General features: G+C 41.5%; 1 protein-coding gene across 28 annotated transcripts in view; it reads left to right on the plus strand.

Annotated features, from left to right (window-relative positions):
* Positions 1-24,976, plus strand: part of PDE1C (phosphodiesterase 1C) — a 255,121-nt gene that overhangs the window by 59,258 nt on the left and 170,887 nt on the right. The window contains exon 1 of one of the 28 annotated variants that reach the window (XM_050325227.1): positions 5,215-5,482. The exons of the other annotated variants lie outside the window; for them this stretch is intronic. Coding sequence (XP_050181184.1) covers positions 5,382-5,482 — 101 coding nt within the window. The 5' untranslated portion in view covers positions 5,215-5,381. Of the gene's footprint in view, positions 1-5,214; positions 5,483-24,976 lie in introns of those variants that run through there. 28 annotated transcript variants of the gene reach the window in all.

Here is a 24,976-nt window from a genome sequence, read left to right on the forward strand (position 1 = left end):
GTTGCAGCAAAATGTTGTTTCTTGGCTCTGATTAAAGCATGAGTCACAATTTATCAGGTTGTGTGAATTAGAATTGCTCAGGTTCTTTTGCTTCATCCATTTCAGGACACCCTATAATGCAGTGTGGAGCTGCTAGAGTGAAGGTGGAGCTGGAGCAAAAAGGGAATTTCCTCTTCTTTCTGGCCAAACATATAGACAACAAATTACTTCCAGGAGCCTTTGGATAGTTATAAGCCTCTGGATAGTCATAAGCCTTTGGATAGTCAATACCTTCTCCCTGGAGAATGTACTGCTTTGAAATGAGTGACAACTGATAACCAACTGCACATCTGAGCCACTTAATGGGTTTGCAATTCATTCACTGGCCTTTGAGAAGATTAAGGCATTTTAATTGTGAATTAAGCTTTTAAATACTATATGGAATTTGCTTAACACTTATATATAGGCTGAGATTTCATGCTCACTGGCTGGCTTGACTCCAGGTAGATTTCTCCACATAGTGAATTGGCCAGACAGTTGATACCTGCACAGGTTGGCTCTGCCAAGGTGGGAAAATGTAACTTTTCCCTGTAGTAGATTTTCCAAGGGGGAGATGGCAAGCAGTCTAAAAAAATGTCCTCCCAAGGCAATGCAGATGGCCCCACCAGGAGTTAAAAGACAGAGTCCGCCATTTTATTCACCAAACCAGTCAATGTGAAAACATACAAAGGAGTGAGAGATGAAACCATCTCTTACAAATGGTTTAAGTAATAACTGCAAGTGTCATCAGCCTCCCAAGTTGAAGATGGCTTTTGCAAGTTTTCTGAAATCTGCCTTCACAGGACCTGAGCAACTCTGAGTTAAAAGGAACAGACCACAAGAGGTATGCACTTGTCTTGGTGACAATATTTTTTATAGTATTTGACAGAAAATTTCGTGCTAGTCACTAGAGCCTTTAATCAACACTGTCAGCTTAACTGACTCAACTCAATAGAAATTTAAATAAACAGCATCTTTTCCACCAAGTTAATCAGTTACTTTTTTTGGTGCTGATTATTTTACTGTCAATTTTGTAAATTTTTTTATTTCTGATGTAAAAAACTAAAATTTGCCTTCCTCTAATACTCCTGCTTGAAATTCCCCAAAGTATGCCTAGTCCCAGTGAGAATCTGAGGCTGAACACACTATTAAGATGCAGGGAATGCTGCAGTATTCTTAGTATCTTATCTCCCAATATATCAATATTATTGTATGGATACATACCTGATTCACTGGTTTTGAAACTTTTTGACACGTAAATTATCCCTAATTATTAACAACAATAGAAATCACAATTTGCAGCCCTGAGGGAACTAGGTGATTGTTTGTAATTAAAGGTAATTAGTGGTCTCTTTGAGTGCTATACCTTGGCTAAGTTTAACCCTTGGCTAAGTTTCCTTCCAGCCCTTGCATATGGTGGTACTAATGGCTCTGCAGCTACGGTGTGAGTCAGTTGCCATCAAGCCCTGAAGTATAATTTTGGGCAGAAAAAAAGGTTAAATTTAACTTGCAAACTACTGTTCAAGTAGTACTTGAGTTGGTTAGAGCAGGGTGCTTATAATGCCAAGGTCATGGGTTCAATCCCCATAGAGGCCATTAACCTAAGAACTGAACTTTGTGGGTCCCTTCCACTCAGAATATTCTGTGAATATCTGTGAAAACTAACAAGTGGAATTGCAACAAAAATCTGAAACCAACATGCCTCACTCATGCAAGTCAGCTGCGATGCCTAAATATTTCCCAATCACTCACTTATACTTCAATATGAAGAATAAATAGGACAAATGAAATCCTGTGATAGAGCTGAGCTGCTCTCCCTCCTCCTAACCTCCTTCTGAACAAAACAAACAAAAAACTGTTCTTAACCAAAAAGGAGCAAGAACCATTTTTTTCTGTTAGGATAAAGACTGAGGAAAATCCACCCAGCTTATTTTGGGTATAATTCTGGTATAATAAGAATTAGCAGAATTAGCAGAAATGTCAGTGTTTTACAACTGTTTGAGTATAGCATTATCATAATATTTTGGAATATTGTACTGGCAGACTCATCACACTGCTGTAACTGAAGTTCAGAGACCTTACTCAGATGTACAATAATAAAACAAAGACAAATACTCTGCTGCATTTTTGGTTGGAGGCATTAATGGTAAGAGAATAAAATATTTTCTGGGTTATTTATGCATGGACAGATGAATATATAGTAGTCATACTAATTATAGAACTTGTTCCAATGCTTGAAGGTTTCATTCTGTCAAATGAGATTAATTAATCGGAGGAAATGCATGTTCACACAGGCAATATGTAGGAATGGCAGTAGGCAACGTCAATACCCTTCAGCTCCTCATGCGACCCCTTCAGCATGGGGCATCATAGTTGTTTCTGCTGCAGTCCAGCAAAGCCTTCAGATAACTTGCTGTCTGAAGTGATTGTTTCAGTCTGCTCATGCTCACTTGAAGTGCTGTTTCTGTCAGACAGGCTGTCTTGGAAGCATTTTTGAATGTCTTTCAGCGGGCCTTTTAAATGTTACTGCTATACCTACTTAGCTCTAGTGAAAGTAAGGAGGTCTCTGAACTTTCCCACTGTTTTTCTAGTCTTTGCTTAAAACATAAAAGAACTATAGAGGCCTTTAATGAAGTTTGCTGCTGAGGAGTTTGACCTGGGGACAGGACCTAATTTACAACCACATGGTATGTCAGAGGTGGCTCTCACCATTCTGCCTTGGAGTCATGTATGAAATACCTGTATAACCACCCTGAGAAAGGCAGATCTACTCCTGCATGCCCTGGTATTTTGACTGTTTTGCAATGATACCTGCCCTCATGGAGGTGCGTTGTGGATCCTACTCTCCTTAGCTGCCTTTCAACACCTCTCTGCTGCATGTCGGCAGTGTCTTCCTACATTAGCAGTCATATAGAACTGGAAGAAATTAAAACCCTTCCTACTCAGGACTCAATCTAGAGGCTTTTAACATGAATATCACTGTGGTCCTGGACTGAGGAAGTAGGAGTAAAGAGGGCGAAAGCCCCATTTGCCCAAATCTGGGTGCTGTAATGAAGGAGGCAGCCACTGTAGGATGAGCTGTAGGCTGCCTGGGACCTCTATGTTACTCTTCATCCCTTGCTGTCACTGACATAGCTGACCTAGTGCCCTTGGAAGGGAGTGTGCAAAAGCCATCTGAGATGGGTGTTCCAGGTCCTCTCCCACAGTCAAGTGGAGGAGGCATGAACTGTCACACTGTGTGGCACATCTTGTTGGCAGCTATCACAAAATCAGACCAACAGGGCTTAAAATAAGCAAGGGAATCCCAAACTTGAGCTCAAAAATGGAGATACCAATACTTTGCTTTCCCATTTTCCCCTTTATTTCCTCTGTATCTTAAAATCAAATAAGTGGAAAGAAAGACATGTTTTGTAAATGCTTTACTCACCACCAAAAATCACTGATGTGGGCAACATATTTAGCAGTGGGCATTGGTGTAATGGAATAAATGGTATAAGCAGTGAAGAATAGCATTGCATTTCATTATCAGTACAGGAGGAATACAAGCAGACAGTATGCCTGTACATCTTCACTCTTGTCAGAAAATGGCTTGCTATGACTGCTTATGCAGTTCTTTGTATCATTTAAAAGACATTCCTGGAGCAAACATACTGGGTTGTCCTTTGTAATGCACAGGGGAAACAGGACCAACTAAGGAATTATTCATGCTTTTACTCCTCAAAACTTGCCTCTTTGCTTTGCATGTGTACCAACTTAACTCAGCCAGTTGCTGCTTATATTTGAGAATCTCACTCAACTGCAGAGAGCTGAAGATGGTTAACAATTGCAGCAGCACTGTAACTGGGTAACTCCTGAAGAACTACTCCTGGGAAAGGATTTAAACCGCTTGGAGTGATGGCTGATACAATTTAGCACTTAGCAATGAGAAGGAAAACAGGCATTATACAACCAGCTTTCTGAAAAGCAACATCAAGTACTTTAGAGACCTGCCCGGACTCTAGGGCGTTGCAGGTATATGATTGAATGTCATGGCAAGGAAGAGGTGACTACCTGAGGTGCTAAATTCCTTCACTGCAGGCTCTGCTTCTCAGAAGACAACTTTTGCAAAATGTAACAAAATGTGTAAAGACATTTTGACAGTTATTTTCCCTCTGCTCTGCTGGCTTTGGCTGAGAGCACCACATCAATAACCTTAACTAAAGAGAGGCATGCAGGGATCTTGGCAGAGTTTAAGAGATGATTGATTGGGTTGGTGCAATGAAGTAAATTCCTCTTACTGCTGCCCAGAGCATGAACACTGCAGGTTTAGAGAGGCATGTCCCATGCCTTGGTCCCTGCTGTAACAGGCTGCTTCAGGGCACCCAGAGGCAGGCATCCTATTTTAACCTCCACTGTTCAAACCCGTTATTGTTCTCTCTTCAGTGTACCAGCTTCTTCTGCTGTATTTTGGGAGGCTTCAAGCAATGGTACTTTACTGATTTGTTAATTTTAAAACTGGATTTTGCCTCAGTTGAAGCCTTACAGTCCCTGCTGTGTGTCACTCAGCAAAGCAGCCTGACTGCAGTGAAGTAAGTAGATGGCTGTTTACCAGAAGTGGGTTGCTCACTTTTTGTAATTTACTTTTTATTATTATTATTTTTATTTATTTATTTATTACTTTGGCTTGCTTGGGTTTTTAATCAGAGCACAGGAGAGAAGGAGGCAAAGAGGGAGGCAGAGAGGAAAGCAGTTCTTGGGCTATGCTGACAGGCAGGCTTTCCTCAGTTTTCAGGTTTTAAGCCTGTCGGCAGCGCTGCTGGTTTAAGTGGAAAAGAAATAATGCTAGGGCGGGGAGGGCGAGGCTGATCTGGCAGAGGCTAGACCGGAGGGGCTGTGTGTTGTCACTATCACGGCTTCAGGCAGCCTGGTACGGCAGCGCCGCAGCCTTGGGTACTCCTGCAGCCGCCCGACTCCCCACAGCTGCGCCTGCAGACAGCTCACTTGTCAGCAAGGGATTTTCTTCCCCTCCTCCCTCGATACAGATCGCTCAGGGGTATTATGGATTGTATCCTTGGCTTATTGAAATAGCTAAAAAAAACAAAAAACAAGGGGAAAAAAAAAAAAAATCCATGCGGGTTTGCAATCTGGAGATGAGCCTTTGATTTTCTTGGTCAGCCCGAGGATGGTTGCATGTTGGCACAGCTGCGCCCCGCGTACACCTGAGTACTCGGGGGTTGCCCACACAGCCCCATTTGCAGGGAGGGGGGAAAAGTGTCTGCCAGAAATGTTAGCTGCTCCCAGACAGTGTTGAAGGTGGAGCCTGTGCATGCGTAGTGGCAGCAGCCGTCCTCGCAGAGCTTTAACCAAAGAGATAACCTGCAGCTATGGAGTCACCGACTAAGGAAATCGAAGAATTTGAGAGCAACTCTCTGAAATACTTACAGCCAGAGCAAATAGAGAAAATCTGGCTTCGTCTCCGAGGCTTGTAAGTAGTACTTCTTTTGTTGTCTCTTCCAATTTCCTCCGTCATAATTATTGTAGTACTTTATTTTTTCTTTCTTGCTGGTACATTCATAATCTCCCAGGAGTTTCCACACCTGTTCTTCATAAATACAGTGACTTAATCTTAGCAAAATATCAATTTACTTCTTTAAATTGAAAAACTTCTTACACTGAACAAGCATTTTCAAGTGGAAATGTAGAAATGTCATTAATGAAGCATTTTAAGATATAGGCAGTTACTGAGATGCTTTGGGTGTTATACTACAAAAGTTTTGTTGTAGCCTGAATGGTACTTAATTGAATTCTGGTTTTGATGGCACATAGAGAAGACTTTTTCCCCACTATAAATGTACAGCATTTCTGACTCTGACATGATTAATAAGGACAAAATAGGCAGAGAAGGCACTATTGGAATACATTTCTAATACCATTTGTAATGGCAGGAAATTCATCTTCCATCGGTTGGCTTGTACATTTAGCCTGACTTGCCATGAAATGACTTGGACATTGCCCCCTGAGTGAAAAAAAAGTACCTGTGCTTAAAAAACTGGGCACTGCAGAGCAGAAAAAGCTGTAGAGTTTGCTAGCTTATTTAGAAGCAATATCTGGTGTCGTTTTCAGATTCTCAGTATATAAAATACTATGTACCAGCAATAAGATCCTTTACTGGTAGCAAACCATTTATTTGTCCATCAGTTTTCATCCAAGGAAAAGAGGAACATCACCATGTTAAGCTACATACATTCCTAAGTTCAGAACTGTTTGTGTTTGTTTACTTTTCTTCAGCCTTACATGCTAGAGTTATTAAAATTTTAGCATTCAAGGGAAAGGTTGGGGAGAAGGAAACAAGGAGGCTTGGAAACAGCAGAAAGGACAAAATGAAGGAAGAGTAGGCTAATAACTGAAAACAAATAGGTCCAAGTTAAACTTGAGTTGCTCTTTGAGTGTTATTTTGTGCGAGAAATGATGGAATATATAGCAAAGCATATCCAAAACTTGTGAGGGACTCCAAGTAATCTAAGAGATATGCAGGAATATGTATTTCTTTCAAGGCATCCCTCCAGGAAGCCTGTTGTGTGAAGGAACTTAATCAAAGCAGATAACATCTGTCTTGTAAGCCTTCCAAATAGAAGAGCCACACAAAACAAGCCTTCTAATTTTTAAATCTGTGCCATGCTGTAGTATTAGGATTCCTTGAATTTCTGTCTAATATGGAGTTAAGGAGCATGCTGATTTGGATTCCACCTGGAGTTCATAGATAATTATTCAGCAGCATTGTTGTTCAGGATCTCTCTTGATGTTAGTACAAGCTCTGATATCTTCTACCTTTTGAAAAGTTAGAAAAACTTGAAGACTTATTTTAGATGCATAATAACTAAACCTCAGGCTGTTTTTCAGTATAGCCCTCTTTGTCAGCAGTGGGTGTGAGTTTCTTTCTGAGTGTGAGTTTCCTTCTGAGTTTCAAGATTTCTTTGCCTAAAGAGGAGATTTTTTTTTTTGTAGAATTCTTGATCACAAGATAGAAACTGAAATTTGTTCTGTAGAAGATTTTCCATTCCCTGTTATTTTATGGAGGCTTTTAATTCATCTATATACACACACAACTGTTTGCAAACTGAAGTTTGGGACAGTTTCATGTTTTTTACTTGTCTGTTTTTATGCATGCTTATATGTGTAAGAAGGACGATTAGATGTGCACAACCCTCTTAATTAAATCTTAAATAAGGTGCTTCAGCCTGGAGAGGTCAAATACTGCTTGAGATGACAGCTCTCTCCTCTGCCACTAGTACACCGACAGCCATATCACACAGGAATTAGGCACAACAAGGCACAACAGTGCTACCAGAGCAGTCTTACAGAGGTGGTGAGAGAGGACATGATGCTGGCTGAAGATACCTGAGGAGTTGTAGTCTGCAGCATCCAGATATCCAGATACCCAGTAATTTGATCGTGATTCCTCTCCTTAAATGGGAAGGGTTGTGATGATTTAAACAGTCTGAGGTGCTAGGCATGGTGTTGGACACCTTGGTAGGACTTCATCTGTGACAACTCTGGTACCTTCTCACCCCCAATGCCTCAGCTGGTGTGTTACTGACAATGACTTTGTGGGCAAAACAATATCCATCACCTCTTGCAATACCTGGCTTTTCTAGAGGGCAGGGAAGTGGGCTCTTTTAATATTCACTCTATCTCAGCCTGCTTGGTTTGAAGGGAATGGAAACGCAAAGGCTGCTGCAAAGGGGTGTTTAAGTTGAGGCTCTTCTCAGATGCCCCTAATGTAGTGTATTTTCTGCTTAAGCAAGTCTAGTTAGGACTTTTTTTCCCACAAGCCTGGTACTGTTCTGTCATGGAATAACAGAATATGCTGAGTTTGGAAGGTACCCACAAGGATCATCGAGTCCAAGTCAGCCCCTGCACAGGACCATCCCTAAGGGTCACACCATGTGCCTGAGAGTTATCTTCCTCTTGAACTCTGCCAGGTTTGGTGCTGTGACCGATTACCTGGGGAGCCTGTTCCGTCCTGCAGGATGGCTGGCCTCTGGAGGTTTGGGCATGGAATGTATACTTTCAAGGTATAGGGAGGTCTTTTGGATAGCAGGGAAGGACAGATTTTTTGTGAAGCAAGGTATCTGTTGCAACATGAATCATACATTACTCTGAAAACCAGACAAGATACTGAATTTGTCTCTGGAGTGGAAGGGTAGGGTTTGCTTCTTCTTTCCTCTTTCTATCTCTCCAAGATGTGGTTTCTTAGTCAGGACAGCCTGGTTGATTTGTAAGCATAGCAGTGTGAGACAGTCGTTGTTAGGCCATATACAAGTTCCTTTTGCTTTAACTGTTTAAGAAGGACCTAAAATACTAGTGCAATAACTGTACTGAAATATTTTTACTTGAGGTGTATGAATTAATGATGTAATGATTCTGTGCAGTAATATATATGAGAAACAATCAGTGGACCTATAGTGTTTTCTCAGGTTTAAGGGGGTGTGATAAGTTGTCTCACTGGGCAGTCAGTCACCTGTGGCAAAATCTTTGTGTGTCTCAAACCAGAGATTTATGAAATAAGTGTTGCATTTTACACATGACCTATTAGATATCAATTTAGGTTTAATCACAGCTTACAAAAAGAATCTTTTAGTGATTTATTATTTGTAAGCTTTGAGGAAAGCTTTCTGAATAAGCCGTTGTTGGGCAAAGGTACCACTAAAGTATTTCCTTGCAGAAGAGGCCTCCTAAGAACAAACCCGCTTCCGAGTTTTAACAACATCATAAATGAATCAGATTGGAACATCTTCACTCTCTTTAGGGATATCTAATAGGACTTTTGCTTTTGGCTGCTAGAGAGCTTCCTGTCTCCCAGGAGTGCTACAGGATGCAAGTAGTGCTTCCCCACCACCCTGTTCCTCCCTGTCCCCACAAGCACAGAGGAGCTCACACTCCCTGGCTGCTGATGGGTTGCCAACTGCCCCTGCACACCACTGGTGTATACATGCGCTCCTGCTGAGTGTGTGTTTGATTTAGGAGCAGATCTCCTTGGCTGCTGCTGGGCGGGGATGTCTTTCATCACGTGAGGCCTGCCTTTGATCAGTTTTCTCTTTTTCCTAAGCAGTGATCAGCATGCAAGAAACTGTTTCTTAGGGATATGTTGATTGTTTGCATAATGCTTTTAATAGGTGCTGCTGCCAGAAAAAGTATCTTGAATCTCTTGCTCTGTTCTGTTTTCCTTGCTCCATGGATCCTTTCCAGAAGACAGTCTTTTATTCAGGCTTGGCTTATTCAGCTCTGGGCTTGGACAGTGTATATAGCAGTTACATGAGTCCACCTTCCTGTCTCCAGTGGTTGCTAATAACTCTGCTAAAATTGAGACCTTCTGCTCCGCAAAATTTATCAGTTAAGATTAGGTGAGAGCCATTAGAGTTCCCTCTTGGCAGCAGAGCTTAGAGACCTTATTTCAAAACACGTGGTTTCAAGATTGCATAGTTGCTCTTCAAGCTGATGGTTTCTCTAGGGAGGTAAGAGCACTGGTGGTTATGTTGGGGTGTTCTTCTTTTAGCACTTGGAACCAGAGCTGTGGGACTTGAACTCCCATCTGCTATCTACAACCCTTAAAACTTCACAAAGTGGCTTCAGTTGCTTCCTGATTTCTCAAGAACAGAGAAAGCACTGGAACCCTTTCAACACTAGGATTAGATGTTGTGTCTGAGGACATTGAAGAATGCAGTGGCATATATCCGAAGACCTTTGTGAGTTTCAGTAGGGATGTGCTAGTCTACAACAGCCTGGAAATATTTTTGATTTTGTTTACTTTTATGCAGAAAAATAAAACCTTTGTTTCTAGCTATTACAGTGGTACTGCTGGTACCTCTGCAGTGCTTTAAGCATTGCACAGGGAGAGGAAGGAAAATGGACTTTAACCTTCTTCCCAGTAGCTGGGATTATAATGTTGAATTGCTAAATACATAATAAATCACTTCATTCTCAGTGTAGTCATTCCTTATGCTACTCTCATAGAATCACCAAGGTTGGAAGAGACCTTTAATATCATCAAGTGCAACTGTCAACCCAGCACTAGTACTGTAACCCCTAAATCACTAAACCATATCACCCAGTGGCAGATCCAAACACCTCTTAAACACCTTCAGGGATGGTAATTCCACCACCTCCCTGGGCAGCCTATTGGAATGCCTGACCACTCTAACCGTGAAAAAACTTTTTCTAATATCTAATCTGAATTTCCCCTGTCTCAGCTTATGACCATTTCCTCTAGTCCTCTCATTGCAGGCATGGTAGAAGAGACCAGTCCCCACCTCACTACCACCTCTTTTCAGGTAGTTATAGAGAGCAATGAGGTCCCCCTGAGCCACCTCTTCTCAAAACTAAGTAAACCAAGCTCCTTCAGCTGTTCCTCGTAAGGCATGTCTTCTAGACCCTTCATGAGCCTTGTTGCCCTTCACTGGACATGCTCCATCTCTTCAATATCCTTTTTAAAGTAAGGAGCCAAGAACTGAATGTAGAGTCACGGAATCACAGAATAATGCTGAGTTGGAAGGGACCCTCAAAGGTCATCGAGCCGAACCCTTAGCCCTGCAGAGAACCATCCCCAAGAATGACACCATGTGCCTGAGAGTATCATCCAAATGCTTCTTGAATTCTGTCAGGCTTGGTGCTGTGACCACTTCCCTGGGGATTTTGTTCCAGAGCCCAACAACCCTCTGGGTGAAGAACCTTTTCTAATATCCAACCTATACCTCTCCTGATACAATTTCAAGTCATTCCCTTGGTCCTGTCACTGGTCACCACAGAGAAGAGATCAGTATTTGCCCCTCCTCTTCCTCTCACAAGGAAGTTGCAGACTGCAATGACCCCTCAGTCTCCTCTTTTCCAGGCTGAACAGACCAAGTGACTTCAGGTGCAGCCTCATCAGTACTAAGTACAGGGGGATGATTACTGCCCTAGTGCTGGTGGTTACACTATTCTTGATACAGGCCAGGATGTCATTGACCTTCTTGGCCACCTGGGCGCACTGCTAGCTCATATTGAGTTGGCTGTCAACCAGCATGCCCACGTCCATTTCTGCTGAACAGCTCTTGGGCCACTCCACCCCCCACCTGTAGCGCTGCATGGGATTGCTGCAACCCAAGTACAGGACCTGGGACTTTGCCTTATTAAACCTCACACAACTGTCCTTAGCCCACTGATTGAGTCTCTCCGGGTCTCTCTGTAGAACCTTGCAACCCTGGAACAGATCAGCACTCCCACCCCATTTAATGTCATCTGCAAATTTCCTGAGGGTACACTCAATCCTCATGTCCAGATCATCAACAAAGATGTTAAATAGGATCTGCCTTGGTACTGAGTCCTGGGTGACATCACTAGTGACCAGCCACCAAGTGGATTTAGCTCCATTCAGCTCTCTGGGCCCAGCCATCCAGTCAGTTTTTTGCTCATGAAAGAGTCCACCTATCCAAGCCACCAGCAGCCAGTTTTCCCAGGAAGATGCTGTGAGAGAGAGTTCAAATGCTTTACTGAAGTCTAGATAGACTACATCACAGCCCTTCCTTCCTCTACTAAGCAGGTCACTTTGTTGTAAAAGGAGATCAGGTTGGCCAAGCAGGGCTTGCCTTTCATAAATCCAATGAAACAATATTTCAGCATTTAGGGCATATCTTCCACTTCCTCTGCAAATCACCATGCATCCTATCCACAGTGAAGAGGTCCCAATGATGGATCTTATGTAAGATTTTTTCTTAGGTAAGGTTTATTCTTGAACTAAATGATGAAGCTGCAGTTGATTTCACTGGGAAAACATGGAGCTTTGGTGACTGAAGATGATCTGGCAAGTGTCAGAGTGCCACTACTCAGTTACCTGTTTCCCTGTCTTATGTGCTTTACAATATTTTTAGGATTCTTTAGTTGAAAAATGTCACATAGGGAACATCTGCTTCTACCAGTGACAGTATTCTGATCTGCTTCATTTTTATTTATGTGGCTGTCATAAACAGGAAAATAGAACTCTCTTCAATTCCAGAAGCACAGTCTACACAGTGATCTTTGTACCCTAATATTTTAGCTAGCAGCAGATAGTAGAGGTTAAAAAAGCCCCTCAGAAAGCACTACTTTGTTAGGGAATGTGTAAATTAGTCTGTTTTCAAGTGGAAAATATGAATATGCTAATTTGTTTCCAGAGGTGAGAGATACACTTAGGCTGTCTTTGTTTTTGACTTCAGTCCTCCTGAAGCTTCTGAGTGTCTGGGTTTAAACTGAAGTCCTGTTTGCCCTGAGAGCGGAACCAAGCTATCTTCAACCATATTTAAATGCAGCTGCTGCCACCCTTTTTCTCATTTGCCTTTCCTAATGGGCATATACAGGTATTATATGTCAAAGAACCATGTCAGGGAATCAATCTGTAGGCATCTTAGGTCCAAATTTCACTTTTTCTGTGGTTGTCACAGTTCCTAGAAGGATTAAGATGGTCTCATTAGTCACCAAGTAGGTGCTGGGTATGTGCTAGAGGCACAGTGTGGCCTAGATGTTCCTAATTTGGGTGATCTGTGGATATGAACGTCTCAATGAGTTTTAAGGTTTGTCAGGAAATGGTTGGTCCATACTACTGTTTTTTGTGTAGTGTGAAAAAGGGCTCAATTTTACCAGCAGATTAACTTGTAAGAGCTTGTTTTATGCTGCCTGCAGTATAGTCTTTGAAGGAGCAATGGGAACAGAAGTGTTGCTAGCTGCTAATCTCATGCCTGACAAATGGACAGAAGAGAGAATATATTCAAATAATATCACAACAGCACCTTCAGAATAAGTTAATAAAAAATATGAAAAAAGTTATTTTGGGGAAGATGAATTTATTAAACCTCAAGTGAAGTTAAGAGCCTCTTTCTGGAATTCTTTTTTAAAACTGTCTCAGTGGGATAGGAGTCTATATAGAAAGAAATAAAGCCCAGTGGAAGACATCACTGAAAAATCCTCTGCATGAGTGTTGGGGAGAGCTCATCTCCTAATTTGCCAGCTTTTGGTGGATTCAAATACTAAATTAAATCTAACTCAGCCCTTGAAAGGATTTTTATTTGGTGTGTTTCGTTTCCTTCATATAGTTTTGAATTTTGAAATTTTCCAGTTCCAGTCTTGCCTTGTTCCATCAAAAAATCACTTCAGCCCCTTCAAAATACTAGAAAAGGTCTGACTGATCCTGACGGGTAGGTGAGGGAAGCGTCAGTTTCAAGGGTTGACACATTAAAACAGTGTAGCAACTGTGAAGCATACCTCTACAGTGCAACTTGCTCTCAAACCACGTGGGATTTGGATGAAGTAGAGGTTTCCTATACAGGCTTGTTTGGATTCATAAGACTATTTTTGATCTTCTGAACTGTGCTGTACTGGAAAGAAGGATATTGATACCAGTGCATTTGCAGGGGTAAAATTAAAATGCAGTTCCTCGCCTTTGGAGCATCTTTTTTTTTTTTTTTTTTTTTCTACTTGTGTGGGGTTTTGTTTGTTTGTTTTGTTGGGTTTCATTGGGGTTTGTTTGTTGGTTTTCTTGGGTTTTGTTTGTTTCTTTGGTTTTTTTTCCTAGGTTTTCTAAATTATTGATGTCTTGAGAAAAGTTTAGTCCCATGATGGTGCAAAAATTTTCTCCGATAGTGAGGAGCCCAGTATTGTACTTAAATATGAATTGTAGCTAAACAATAGTCCTTTCTCCAGTAGACCCAGGCCTCCGCCAAAATTTTTCAGGAACTATCATAGATATTTGAAAAGCAGAATAATTTTGAAGTTGATTATAAATATAAAGAAACCACAACTAAACTTTTGCAATAGATCAAGAGTGCAGCTCAAATTCTTTATATTAAACTCAGCTGGTTGACTTCAGTGAAATTAGATTTCTCTAAACAATTGGTAAGGTCCATGATGGGGACTTTTGAATTTTCCTGGCCAAGAAGGTGCTTGCAGAGTTCTTGGAGATCTATATGGCTATCAATGAGAAGTTTGAAAGGCTGTGTCTCTGCCAAGGATTCCAATTCATGTCACAGCAGTCTGGCTTGCCTTCTTTGAGAGAACTTCCATGCCTATCACTTGGTTAAGTGTGAATGGAGAAGTTCATGTGAGCTTAGGCATGCAGCTGCAGAAGACTGTCATGATCTTTCTTGTCAAGAGCGATGTAGGAGACAGTTTAGTTTTTAAGATGCATATAGACATGTATCATAAGTTCTATGCTTTATTTCCATATCTGTCAAGCTGTGGAGTTATTTTGTTATTTTTAATGTGACACTCTGAATACCTGTTACTAAGTCCATGTCATCACTTTAGGAGTGAATTCTTACACTGATAGAGAGAGACAGAAAGTTGCACAGCATCCATCTGCAGCGTGAATCCTGGCTTGATGCAAAGCTTATTTCAACACCAAGATTAGCACAACATAAGATCCGTGGAATTTTAACAGTTAAGGTTGTACAGTGCCCTTGAGCTACAGCTATGGCAGGCAGGGCCAAGGAGCAGAAGTAGAGCATTAACCTTCTTGCAAGGCTGAGCAGTTCAGATGGTTGATGCTCAGATCACACTTCCTCCCATGCCTCCTGTGGAACAGCTGATTTTCTGGAATTCACTAGCAATAAGCAGTTACTGGTGTCTGCTAAGCAAAGAGTCTGAATACACAATTTAGATATGCTCCTATACACATATTAATGCAGCAGGAACTGCTACAGCCAGATGGAAGAACTCTATTTTTTCAAACTTTCTTGGAAAGTGAAAGTAAGGAAGCTGTGGAGGTTGAGACTGGGAGGGGAGAATTGAGAGATCATTTACAGGAGAGCATACTGACTCATAAAAGGTATGGAGAGGACAATCAGAGAGAGCATTAAAAAAAAAAGAAAAAAAAAAGAAAAAAAATGGTGGTGGGGAAAGAGAGAGTCCTTTGAGTTCTTCAGATCCCTACACATAAACATTTGTTAGATTTATTTACTTCCAGATTAAAATAGTTCATAGCTGTCATGGTTTTGCCCACCAGCCAGCCCCTGGGGCTGAGGATGATTTTGCCCAGGTGGATTTCCAGAGAAAAAGCCAATCAAAAGTTTTAGTAACGCCTTTGCTAATTACATAATTAAGAAAATGGAAGAGAAGGTGGTTGTGCAGTTGAAATTGGTAGCCATGTAGGAGTGGTGGCAGGCCCCAAGTGGGCCAGGGCCCCCTCCTCCCCTGGCCCTGGGCTGGGGCAGGTGTGGCACTGAAACCCTCCTTCTCTCCTGTAAGAGAGTAGAGAAAAAAAAACTTTAGAGAAGGACTGACTGCCTGGACAAGACTGCTGCAGAAGAAATTCCAGGCAGAGATAACAGGCCTTCAAGGTCAAAGCTGGAGAGAGAAGTTCGAATGGGGGGGGGATGATTCTTCCCCCCCTCTTGCTCTCTCTCTCTCCCTTCAGCAGGAAAAGACTGAAAAATAAAACCCTGCCACCTGTGGAAGTTTATTGGGGTGAGGAGACCCCCATGCAGCTCAGAGAGGAGCCTACACTGAAGTAAGTGAATGCACGAGGAAGTTGAGACTTCATGAGAAGCCTGAAATGAAACAGAGTCTTGCTGAAGACTTGTAGGCCATGGAGAGAGACCTATGCTGGAGCAGAACGGCTCGGGTAAGATGTTGGGATCTGAGTGAAGGATCCATGCTAATGCAGCTGAAATTGTGACCCTGAGGGACAGCAGAGAATGGAAGACCTGTTGCCCAATGGACTCACGTCGGAGAGGTCTATCAAGGACCGTTCTCCCGTGGGAAGGGAGCCCACAGGAAATGGGTGGACTCAAAAGCCATTATCCCCTATGACTCTGTGGTGAAGATCCATGGTAGGCAAGTGTCCCCTTGCAGTCCATGGAAGACCCTTCATGGCCTGGGTAACTCCCCAGCCTCAGGTCTTAGCACAGGAGGGGCGTAGGCCCAGCCTTGAGGCCAACATAGAAGAGAGAGAGAAAAAGAAACAGTTCCAGCTGCAACGAATCGCAGTTGTCGTCCTAGAGATAATAGAAGAAGAACTTTCGAGTGCTGCAAAGTTATTGAAAAGATCTGGAGCTTCAGAAATGGAGAAAGAGACTGCTTCTCCTCCTGAACTGATACAAAGGGGGAGGGGTATTTCTGTAACTACATAGCATTTTTACCTAATTAGAATTGTTGTAGATATAGTTCTTTAGTTTTTATCTTGCTAGTAATAAATCCTAATAATATTCTCCCCAATCAGGTGTCTTTTGTCTGCATAAACCTTCTCTCAACTTATAGTAATTGTGTGGGGGGTATGAGAGAAAAATTGGCCCAGAGCAAACCCATGACATTTTTGGTGGAGAATGCGGGCAATGACTGCCCAGAGAGGCAGTGGCCGAATCAAACCATGACAATAGCACAACATATGCAAGTCATTTAGGTGATTGAGTTCTGCTGAAAATCACAGGGACAAGGCTTGCCTTTAAAGGCACTTGAAAGTACTGCCCCTCTGTAGCACAGTATTTTTTGCCTCACTCAAATTCTAGTGAAGACCTTGAAGGAAAGCCTGGATGCTGCAAGGAACACCTCTGGTGGTAACTGCTGCACAAACCCCTGCTTCTGTGTCACTTTCTAACTATGTCTTCATGGAGACAAGTAAGGTTCTCTTCTTCAGGAGGCCATTGCTTTGTTTCTTTAGAGTATGGGGGAACTTTCTTTGATATCTTAGCCACATTTTTGTTGTACCACCAGTCAAAATTCTTCCTTCCACTGTTTCCTTTCTCTCATTGCACTAGTGTTACATGTGCAGAGAGCCTACAGATTTGGATGCAGTTTGACTGGATGTGTAGGTGAGGTAATTCATGTCTTACAGAGAGTGTCTTTAAAGTGCTTTTCAGAGAAAGGCTTTTGCATAAATGCTCAGCAATCTCTAGAAGACCTGTTTCTAATTACCTCCACTGCAATGAAAATATCTTCTTGCAAATAGAGAAGAATGAAACTCCTGAGTTATGAAAATTAGCTGAATAACTTGGAGTAAATTATCATAATGGTCCCACCTAGCATCACAATCTATGAAATATAAAATTTTAGTTTGAATTACCTATTAACCCTATGGAGCTAGATCTGCTCCTTTTCTGCCAGAGGCAGGGAACTTGACTTCTCCCTTTAAGCCAAGGCTTAAAGAGCTAGAGTTACTGTCTCAACCATGGCACCCAGTATGTAGAAAGGACAGGATATATTAACTAAATACATTTTTATACCTGAGGCTTCTGAAGACATGTTCCACCCCTTCCCCTCATGGCTGCTGTGCCATCTAGATACTTGAGAGACAGGTGGTGTCAGGATGGGGCAGAGCCTTAAGGAATAGAAATCTTGCACAGCCTCCTTTGTTTCTGTGTAAATGCTCAACACCTGTTCCCATCCTCCCACCAGCCTGTCCTAGTTCTCTCTCCCACAGTTTCCTCCTATGTGGTGAGAAATTCCCATGCTGAGACCACAGGGCAGAGTTTCCAAGCTTGCAGGCGGCAACATTGCCACCTCTCTCTCTCTCTCCCTGTTCCTCACTTCTTCCCTCTGCCCTCATGCCTAATTCAGTGGAGCCAGCTGTGTGCCATCACACCTGTGTCATTCATGCCTAGGGAGTGGAGGAAGGAAAGATGGGCAACCTTTTTTACTCTCTACAGAAAATAAGGTAGTGAAACAGAACTGGTATGAACAGAGCAGCAAGCAGCCTGCTGAGGATGATGAATTCTGTTGCAACCAGTAATTCTGAGGATAGGAGCCTCTGTGAAACCACTTCTCTGCAAACATGCCTTCACTGGCTACCCCAGAAGCCCATTATTGCTCACATTACTTTCCTCTGTAATGTCCCTGCTCCTGAAGAAACACAAAGTTCTAAGCAGTCTAGAAAAAACCAAACTGGCTCTTCAGGAGAAATTTAAGTGTTGCCTTTTCCTAAGAGTGATATTTAATAATTGGTCTCCTTAAGAAAAAGCACTATCAGGGCAATAGCAGTCCTAAGTCACCTACACAAAGTAGTGTTGCTAAAAGGCTTGAATAATTTTCAAAATGTACCAGCATGCTAAAGGAGGGAGAGATTTGGAGGTGGGGATGAGGAAGTGAACCTTCTTTTGGAAAGGGAACACTGCATCTCTTTGCAGTTTTTTTTCTCCCAGTGTTTAGGCTTGCTCAACAGTAATTTAAGGTTTTCAGTTTGTAACCCAGAGTCAGTAAAGGGCCTGGCACAAAACTACGAGATTTAAAATTCTGCGTCACACCAGCTGTCTACTAGCAGACAGAAGGGATAGGTTGTGTTCGGGGGGAGGAATAACAAGCAAATGGGGGAGACAATAACAAGCAACATTTAGATTTACAAATAGCAACAAATAGATTTAATAGAGCTTAGGGCAAGTTCCAGATTTGTTTGGTGACTTCATGCACACAGCTCATCTGGTCTGATGTAATTCCAGTCCATGTTTCCTCTCTTGGTATTTTATCCAGGGTATGAAGAATGATTCCCCCTCCCCATTGTCATGCATGCTGTAACTCGTCACAGAGTCACCCTGCATGAAACAAGCTGGACATCTGTCTGTTTGACTCCTGCAGGATATGAATATGTTAGTTTTACATAGTAGCAGTGATTAAAGTAAATTCTGCATCTGTACATTTTTTTTTGCTTTCAGGGTCTAACTGGGGGGAATGGAATTCCTGCTAAACAGTATTATGTGTTTCCAATATACATGATCCATCAATATTGCCCTTATAAGTGTTCTGCAAAATTCTGCTTTGTCTTGTTCCCAGAGGAACTCTTCCCCTGTACTCTCCTTGCTGAGAGTACAACTTTTTTCTTAGGGAAACAAACAGGATATAGCTAAAGAACTCACAGGAAAGATTGTGTATCTCCTTTATTTGAGACATTGTATTAGCAAGGAAGTGGCATCCCACTTGTTGACGTCAGTGTTGCCATGTAAATACAACTTGAAGTTTAGAACAGTGAGGGTAAATATTCTTCCGCCTCTTGGCCCACGCAATACCATTGTGCCCTAATTGCCACAGTGTCTTCCAGTGTGAGAGGTTACAGAGTAGGCATGTTGAAGTACCACCTGTTCTTTGCAGGTTATCATCTCTATGGCCAGCTAGAAAGTAAAACTCAGGCTAATTATATGACTATTTTTCAAATAGTAAATATGTGAAGGTTGTACACTACAGTGATTTGACTTTTTTTTTTTTTTTTAAGCATGAATACTAAGAACTGCTCTATATTCTTTTCAGACCCTAGGACTGTATTTTCCTGAAATGTACTTTCCTGTAACTGGATTTTTATGAGGCCGCACTTCTCTTGAGAATGTGATGTTTATGAAACACAGGAGAATTTGCTTGTTGTGTACTGTGAAAAAGCAGAATGAGCAGTAGATCATATTCTTTCAAAGGGTTAGATTTTCCAAAGCAGACTTATTTTCCTTCATATTGAATCAACACCAATGCAATAGCAGGTTTCGGTTTTTTGTTGTTTTTGTTTGTTTATGGGTTTGGTTGTTTTGTTTGGTCTTTTACATGAGGAGTTATGGAAAACAGTAAATATAGAGAAAGAACCTCAAGAATTCAGTAATTGGCTCTATACAAAATCCACATGAATGAAATAATATAAGTTTTTAGAACAACATTTGCTGACTCCTTTCGTAGTTAAGAAGCCAATACATTAAAAGCAGACACAGAGCCATTTCAGTAGTGAATTTGAATTTGTCCTTCTGATTTGGTGTTACTGAAAACTTTATTGGATATAAGGCTAGAGCACTTTGTTGTCCGTGCAGTGTTTCCTCTGCCCCTTACAGACCCTTGTACCTCAGACTGTCTTGCTTAAACCATCCTGTAGGTACAGTATTCAGTGCAGATCAATTAAGTAAACTTTTCCCATGTTGCTTTTTCTTCTCATTTGGTATATGTACTGTGCCATGGAAAGATGCACTGAAATTGCTTTGCCTCTTCTGATAGCCAGTGGTGTTTATCAAAGTTTGATCAAGCCATGATTGCCCTTGTTGAAATGAAGCTAAACAAAACCATGCCAATTGATCATAGATAATTTTTGTTAGTGAAAAATAAAATACCTTAAACCAATACACCTCTCACACTACTGCTTGAATAAAAATATTATAATTGTATATAGTTCTACCCAAGGCCAGTAGGTGGCTGCTTTTACACTAGCCTTGGGAGATAAGATCAAGCCGTGGGTCAAGCTTGTAGTGCCAAACAGCTCAAGTCAGTTGTAGTTATTTGCAGGAGCAAATCTCAAGAGTAACTCCCTTCTTATCATCCCCCTTTCCCTCTTCTTCCTTCCCCCTCCTCATTCTTGAATTCCTGCTTTGCTAGGGAATTGGTGCCCAGCACTCTGACTGTGTGAACAACAAAGGAATTTGGACTTTAGTGCCATTTAAGGTCATCAGCTCTCATGAGAGCATATAGTATAATAATGTTGTTAACATCAGTCCACTCGGATTGTATTCATAACACCTATTTGTAATACCTCTAGGCTCTGTGTGGGGGAGCCCAGCTGGTTCTGGGCTCTCTGTAAACTGAGATACCGAAGATGGAACTTCTTACACCTGGCAGAGGGTTAACCACGGACAGTGGGGACTGTGACACAGTGGGTTTCCTGTTAGGATGTTAACCTATTGTGTTAGGACATGTGGCTGTGTGTCCAATCATAAGTTGTTATGATAGTGGTAAATCAATGCTGTGTGTACATGTGTCACCCAGAACTGTATAAAGGTAGACACACTGTTGCAGTAAAAAAAGCTGGTATCCTGAAACCTATGTCGCCTCCCGCCTCGACTGCGACAGCTCTGTCCACTCTTCACTAAATATGTAGAAAAGGGATTTCAGCTATTTTGAGCTTGTGCTGCAGAAGAAAATCTTCACTGACTGTGCTATCACAGAGACTTTTCTGCAAGAAGAATTTAAACACATTGACTCTCCAGTTATGCTTCATGTACACACATTAGAAACCAAATGACCAAGTAGGAAACTGGTTGTTAAGCCACAGGTAAGAGCTCTGTCACAGCAAAGCAGAGGCAGCACAAGAGATGTCTCTTGATTATTCATATGTCCCAATGATTGCAATCATTTTTGGAGATGAAGCTGTTTCTTTTTTATTGTTCTTTAGAAAACTCAGTAGTTAGACAGGTGAAATCCAGTAGTCAGCCAGATGAACTAAAGTTTATTAAAAGAGTATTGTCCTTGGGCAAAATCAGAGGATCTTTTCTGACTTTGAATTATTTACATACGTTATTTACTAATTGTGACCTGTTGTATTTCTCAGCTTTCTTGTCTCCATTTCTACTGAAATCATCGTACCTCTTTCAGCTTGTGAACATTTTTTGTCTCTATGTGTCTATACCACACATACCGATACTTCAGAGCACACAGACTTTTCTAATCTACTTAAAATGAGACAAGTGACTGCCTTATCCTCTCATTATTTCAGGATGTCTCTGTGTAGTTCTGGGCCCAATTTAAAATTATTTCCCTTATATTTTAAAAATTCTACATAAACCTTACATCGAATTTCAAGTATCAGCTGAAATCTTACCTTCTTTCCTCACCCACTTCTTACCATTTCTTCTCTTCTGCTATTAACAGTCTCTGATATTACATTGTTTTTAACTTAGCACAGTATTCTGGCAAACAACCCATGTGAAAGAAAAAAAATTACTTTATTTTATGATGGTTATTATTGACTAGAGAGTGAGCAAAGCAAGAAAGGTGGTCCTTCTGTTTCAATTAAAGATTTAAAAACCCCATCAGGAGCTGATGCCATTATGCCCTTTGAAGTCTGGTCATCTCAATATAATTCTGAGTTATGGAATTACAGAATTATGGTCAGGGCTCCCATGGGATCCTGTGCTTTGGCAGATGCTGGTCTCCAGTCTGTGCTGTGAGATTGGGTTTTTGTGAAATTATTTATACTTGGTTATTAATATAGGCTTTGGTAACGTAACATAAATGCATCCCTAATCCTGTGCTGATGATTATTTGGTAATGCATGATTCAGAATACTGAGCTGCTGGGAGAGAAGATTTTCAATTTATTTAAGTGATTTCATCAGTCAGCTTGATCTAAGCCTCCAACCGCCTCTCTTTTAGAATGATATACAGAGGGACAATGCTTACCCCCAGTACAAACTGCTATGCCACTGCGATACAGCCAGAGAGTGTACCTGAGCCTGGGAGCTGGGAAATGCTCTTAATCCTCATGTCAATCAAGGAAAAATCTTGGGAATTCTGGACCAATGAGTTGGAAGGATTTGGAGCCAAAAGCAGTAAACATGAACTGTGGTCGGCTCTTACAGAAAAAGGAAGGGGAGGGATGTCATTCAGAACCAGATTCACCAAAGGATAACAAAAGAGAAGAAAGAATCTTCCAGATTTGACCTGTAGACAGACCTTTTTCCTCTTTTGCCAAATTTCATTGCTTATCTCACTGTTGGTTAGTTAAAGTACAAAATAGGTTTTTAACAGTGTTATCTTAACACCAACTTTAATGTGAGAAGCTCAGCTCTGGAAGAAAGGGAAGGGAAAAGGGACCTGACAGAATGTGCATGTTAAGGAGATGGATGTTTCACTGCCATAAGGTGGCTTTTTCTCTCTGTGCTTCCAAATGAGTTGGTGATGGGAGCCCTGCAGGGAAGCAGAGATGAATAGCCCTAGTCACATGAGCTATGGATGGAGTGGGACTCCAGTACTTCAGGACAGACACTGTTGGGTGCTTTTGTTAACAGATGATTAAGCTTCCCCTCACATCTTAAATATGCTAATTATAAAACTTTCTAAATATAGAAGAGGAAAGGTCCCTCTTTTACCTCAAGCCTATGAATAACTATTTTTAAATATTACCTTCTGTCAACTGTTTTCTTTACAATTGTGGTTCCTCTGAAGAAATATCTTTAGTAAAATGCTCCTCTTAAGGCAGGAGGAATGTTCTCTTTTCTGTGATCGTGCTTACCAGTGTCAGCGACAACAGTAAGGGTGTGGCAGGCAAGCTCTGATGAGGAGTTAATGTCCTGGTAGTATTTTTCCTCTCTGGCTCCACCACAGAGCAGGCAGTAAGGAGTGTGCTGCAGTTGCCGCAGTACAAAACCTGGCATCTTTGCTTAAAGCCTCCACTGCTGGCAGTTTAAGCCAAAAGGTTGAACTTTGCACTGAAGCAGCTGATGCCCAGGTGCAGAGCTGTGATTGCACACAAGGCAGCTGGTGACAACATCTTTTTAAACCACTGCAGCAGATTCAGTTTTACAAGTCTCTTGGTGCCCTAAATAGTTTTGCCCTCTTTTTCACTAAGAAGCACAAATCCAGCATGAAAATACATGCCGTGCTAGATCCAGGCTTGTGTCTTGCCAGCTGGTGGTACAAAGGGGAGAGCACAGACCACTGAGTTTTAGGGACTTCAAAACATGTGCCTGACTTATTAAACTGTTTTGACCAACTTCATGTGCCCTCTGACCGCATTGCAATGGCCAAGCAAAAAAAACCCACATTAGATGAAGCCACTGTGAATGCTGATTCTAAGCTTCAGCCTTAAAATTGAGTCATTTCACCAGCTCAGCAGGCTGCCATTCTTGTGGCACTTGCCTTTCCTGAGTTGGGAAGCATCAACTCATTGAAAAGTGTAATTTGCATTCATAGATACCTCAGGTCATCAACCGCACATCCACCAGCTGATGGCCTAAGTGATCACTGCACTGAGGGTAGGAGGAGGCTGCAGAGACCTTAGTAAGGGCAGCTATAACCATTAATCTCTAGCAGTAGTGTGTGAGCAGAGCATGAGATGCTTACCAACTTTCAGATTTTAGCATAAATTTCCAGAGATGAAGTTAGGCAAAGATCCTCCTATTACTTCTGCAGCACCTGCAGTTTTATTCCATATTCTAAAAAGATGCCATTAATACCAAACCCTGTGGAATGAATGTGGGATGCCACCATGTTAACCAAGCCACTATTATGAGTAAAAAAAATTAAGCAGTTTAGGTAATTTTTCAGGGGCTGTGTAGGAATGAAATAGCAATTCATCTAGCTAGTTGATATTCTGACTTGTATGATTATGGGGCAAAAACAGGGCAGCTGACAGAGTTACTTAATTACCCCAACCTCTCTGCCCTCACTTCTGTCTGAACCTATTCAGTCAAATTAACTCACTCAACTCTCTCAGAAGAGCAAGGTCTGAGAACATCACTATCAAAGAGAGGCACAGATTTTGTGTGTTTCTATTTTATTCTCTTCATCTCTGTGTTTCTAGATGCAGAGGAAGGATGGAGCTCTTTTGCAAGAACTCAAAAGCAGGATTATTTGGGCTCTAGTTATGCCCCACTGTCATGAATTGATGTCCAAAACCCTATATAGTTAAAGCCACAACCTTGAAGAGCTAACAAACTTGGAAAGGGTCTTAAGGGTAAATACAGGGAAAAGCAATTTAGTTGAGGGTGCCCTGGAATTAAAGGGCAGAAGTAGAAACATAACCTTGAGATCAGATGTGTACCCTTGGAGAAGTTGATAGGCATCAAAGCACAGAGACAAATTTATTATGTCTATTTATTTCATTGAGAGTTGAGTGCCCATACAGCTGTAGCTAGCTACATCTTACTGTTACTTAAATACCTTTAAAAATCTGTCCTAAATTTATTCTGGGTCGGTATACTGTGTCATTCCTCTGGCCACAAGAAGGATTTATTCATCCCCAGAAGAGCAGATACTGAAATAGCAGGCTCAACTCTCTCATTAACTTCATCATCTTATTTGAGTAAAAAATTCCATCCTACCCATCATTTTGCTTACAAAGTATCTATTTTTAAATGCCTTACAGGGTTTATTTTCATTAGGCTCTGGCAGCCTTCTTGTACTAGAACTGACTCACTTCATACTGTACTCCTGCAGGTGTAACTGCATTAAGTTCTGTAAAGTTATTTTTAGTTTACACTGGTTATATAGGACCTACCTAGTGTGAGTCACCTGATAATTCTCTTCAG

The sequence above is a fragment of the Myiozetetes cayanensis genome, unplaced genomic scaffold (genome assembly GCF_022539395.1).
Source record: "Myiozetetes cayanensis isolate MyiCay16 unplaced genomic scaffold, myiCay2020 scf1, whole genome shotgun sequence".
Lineage (NCBI taxonomy): Eukaryota > Metazoa > Chordata > Aves > Passeriformes > Tyrannidae > Myiozetetes > Myiozetetes cayanensis.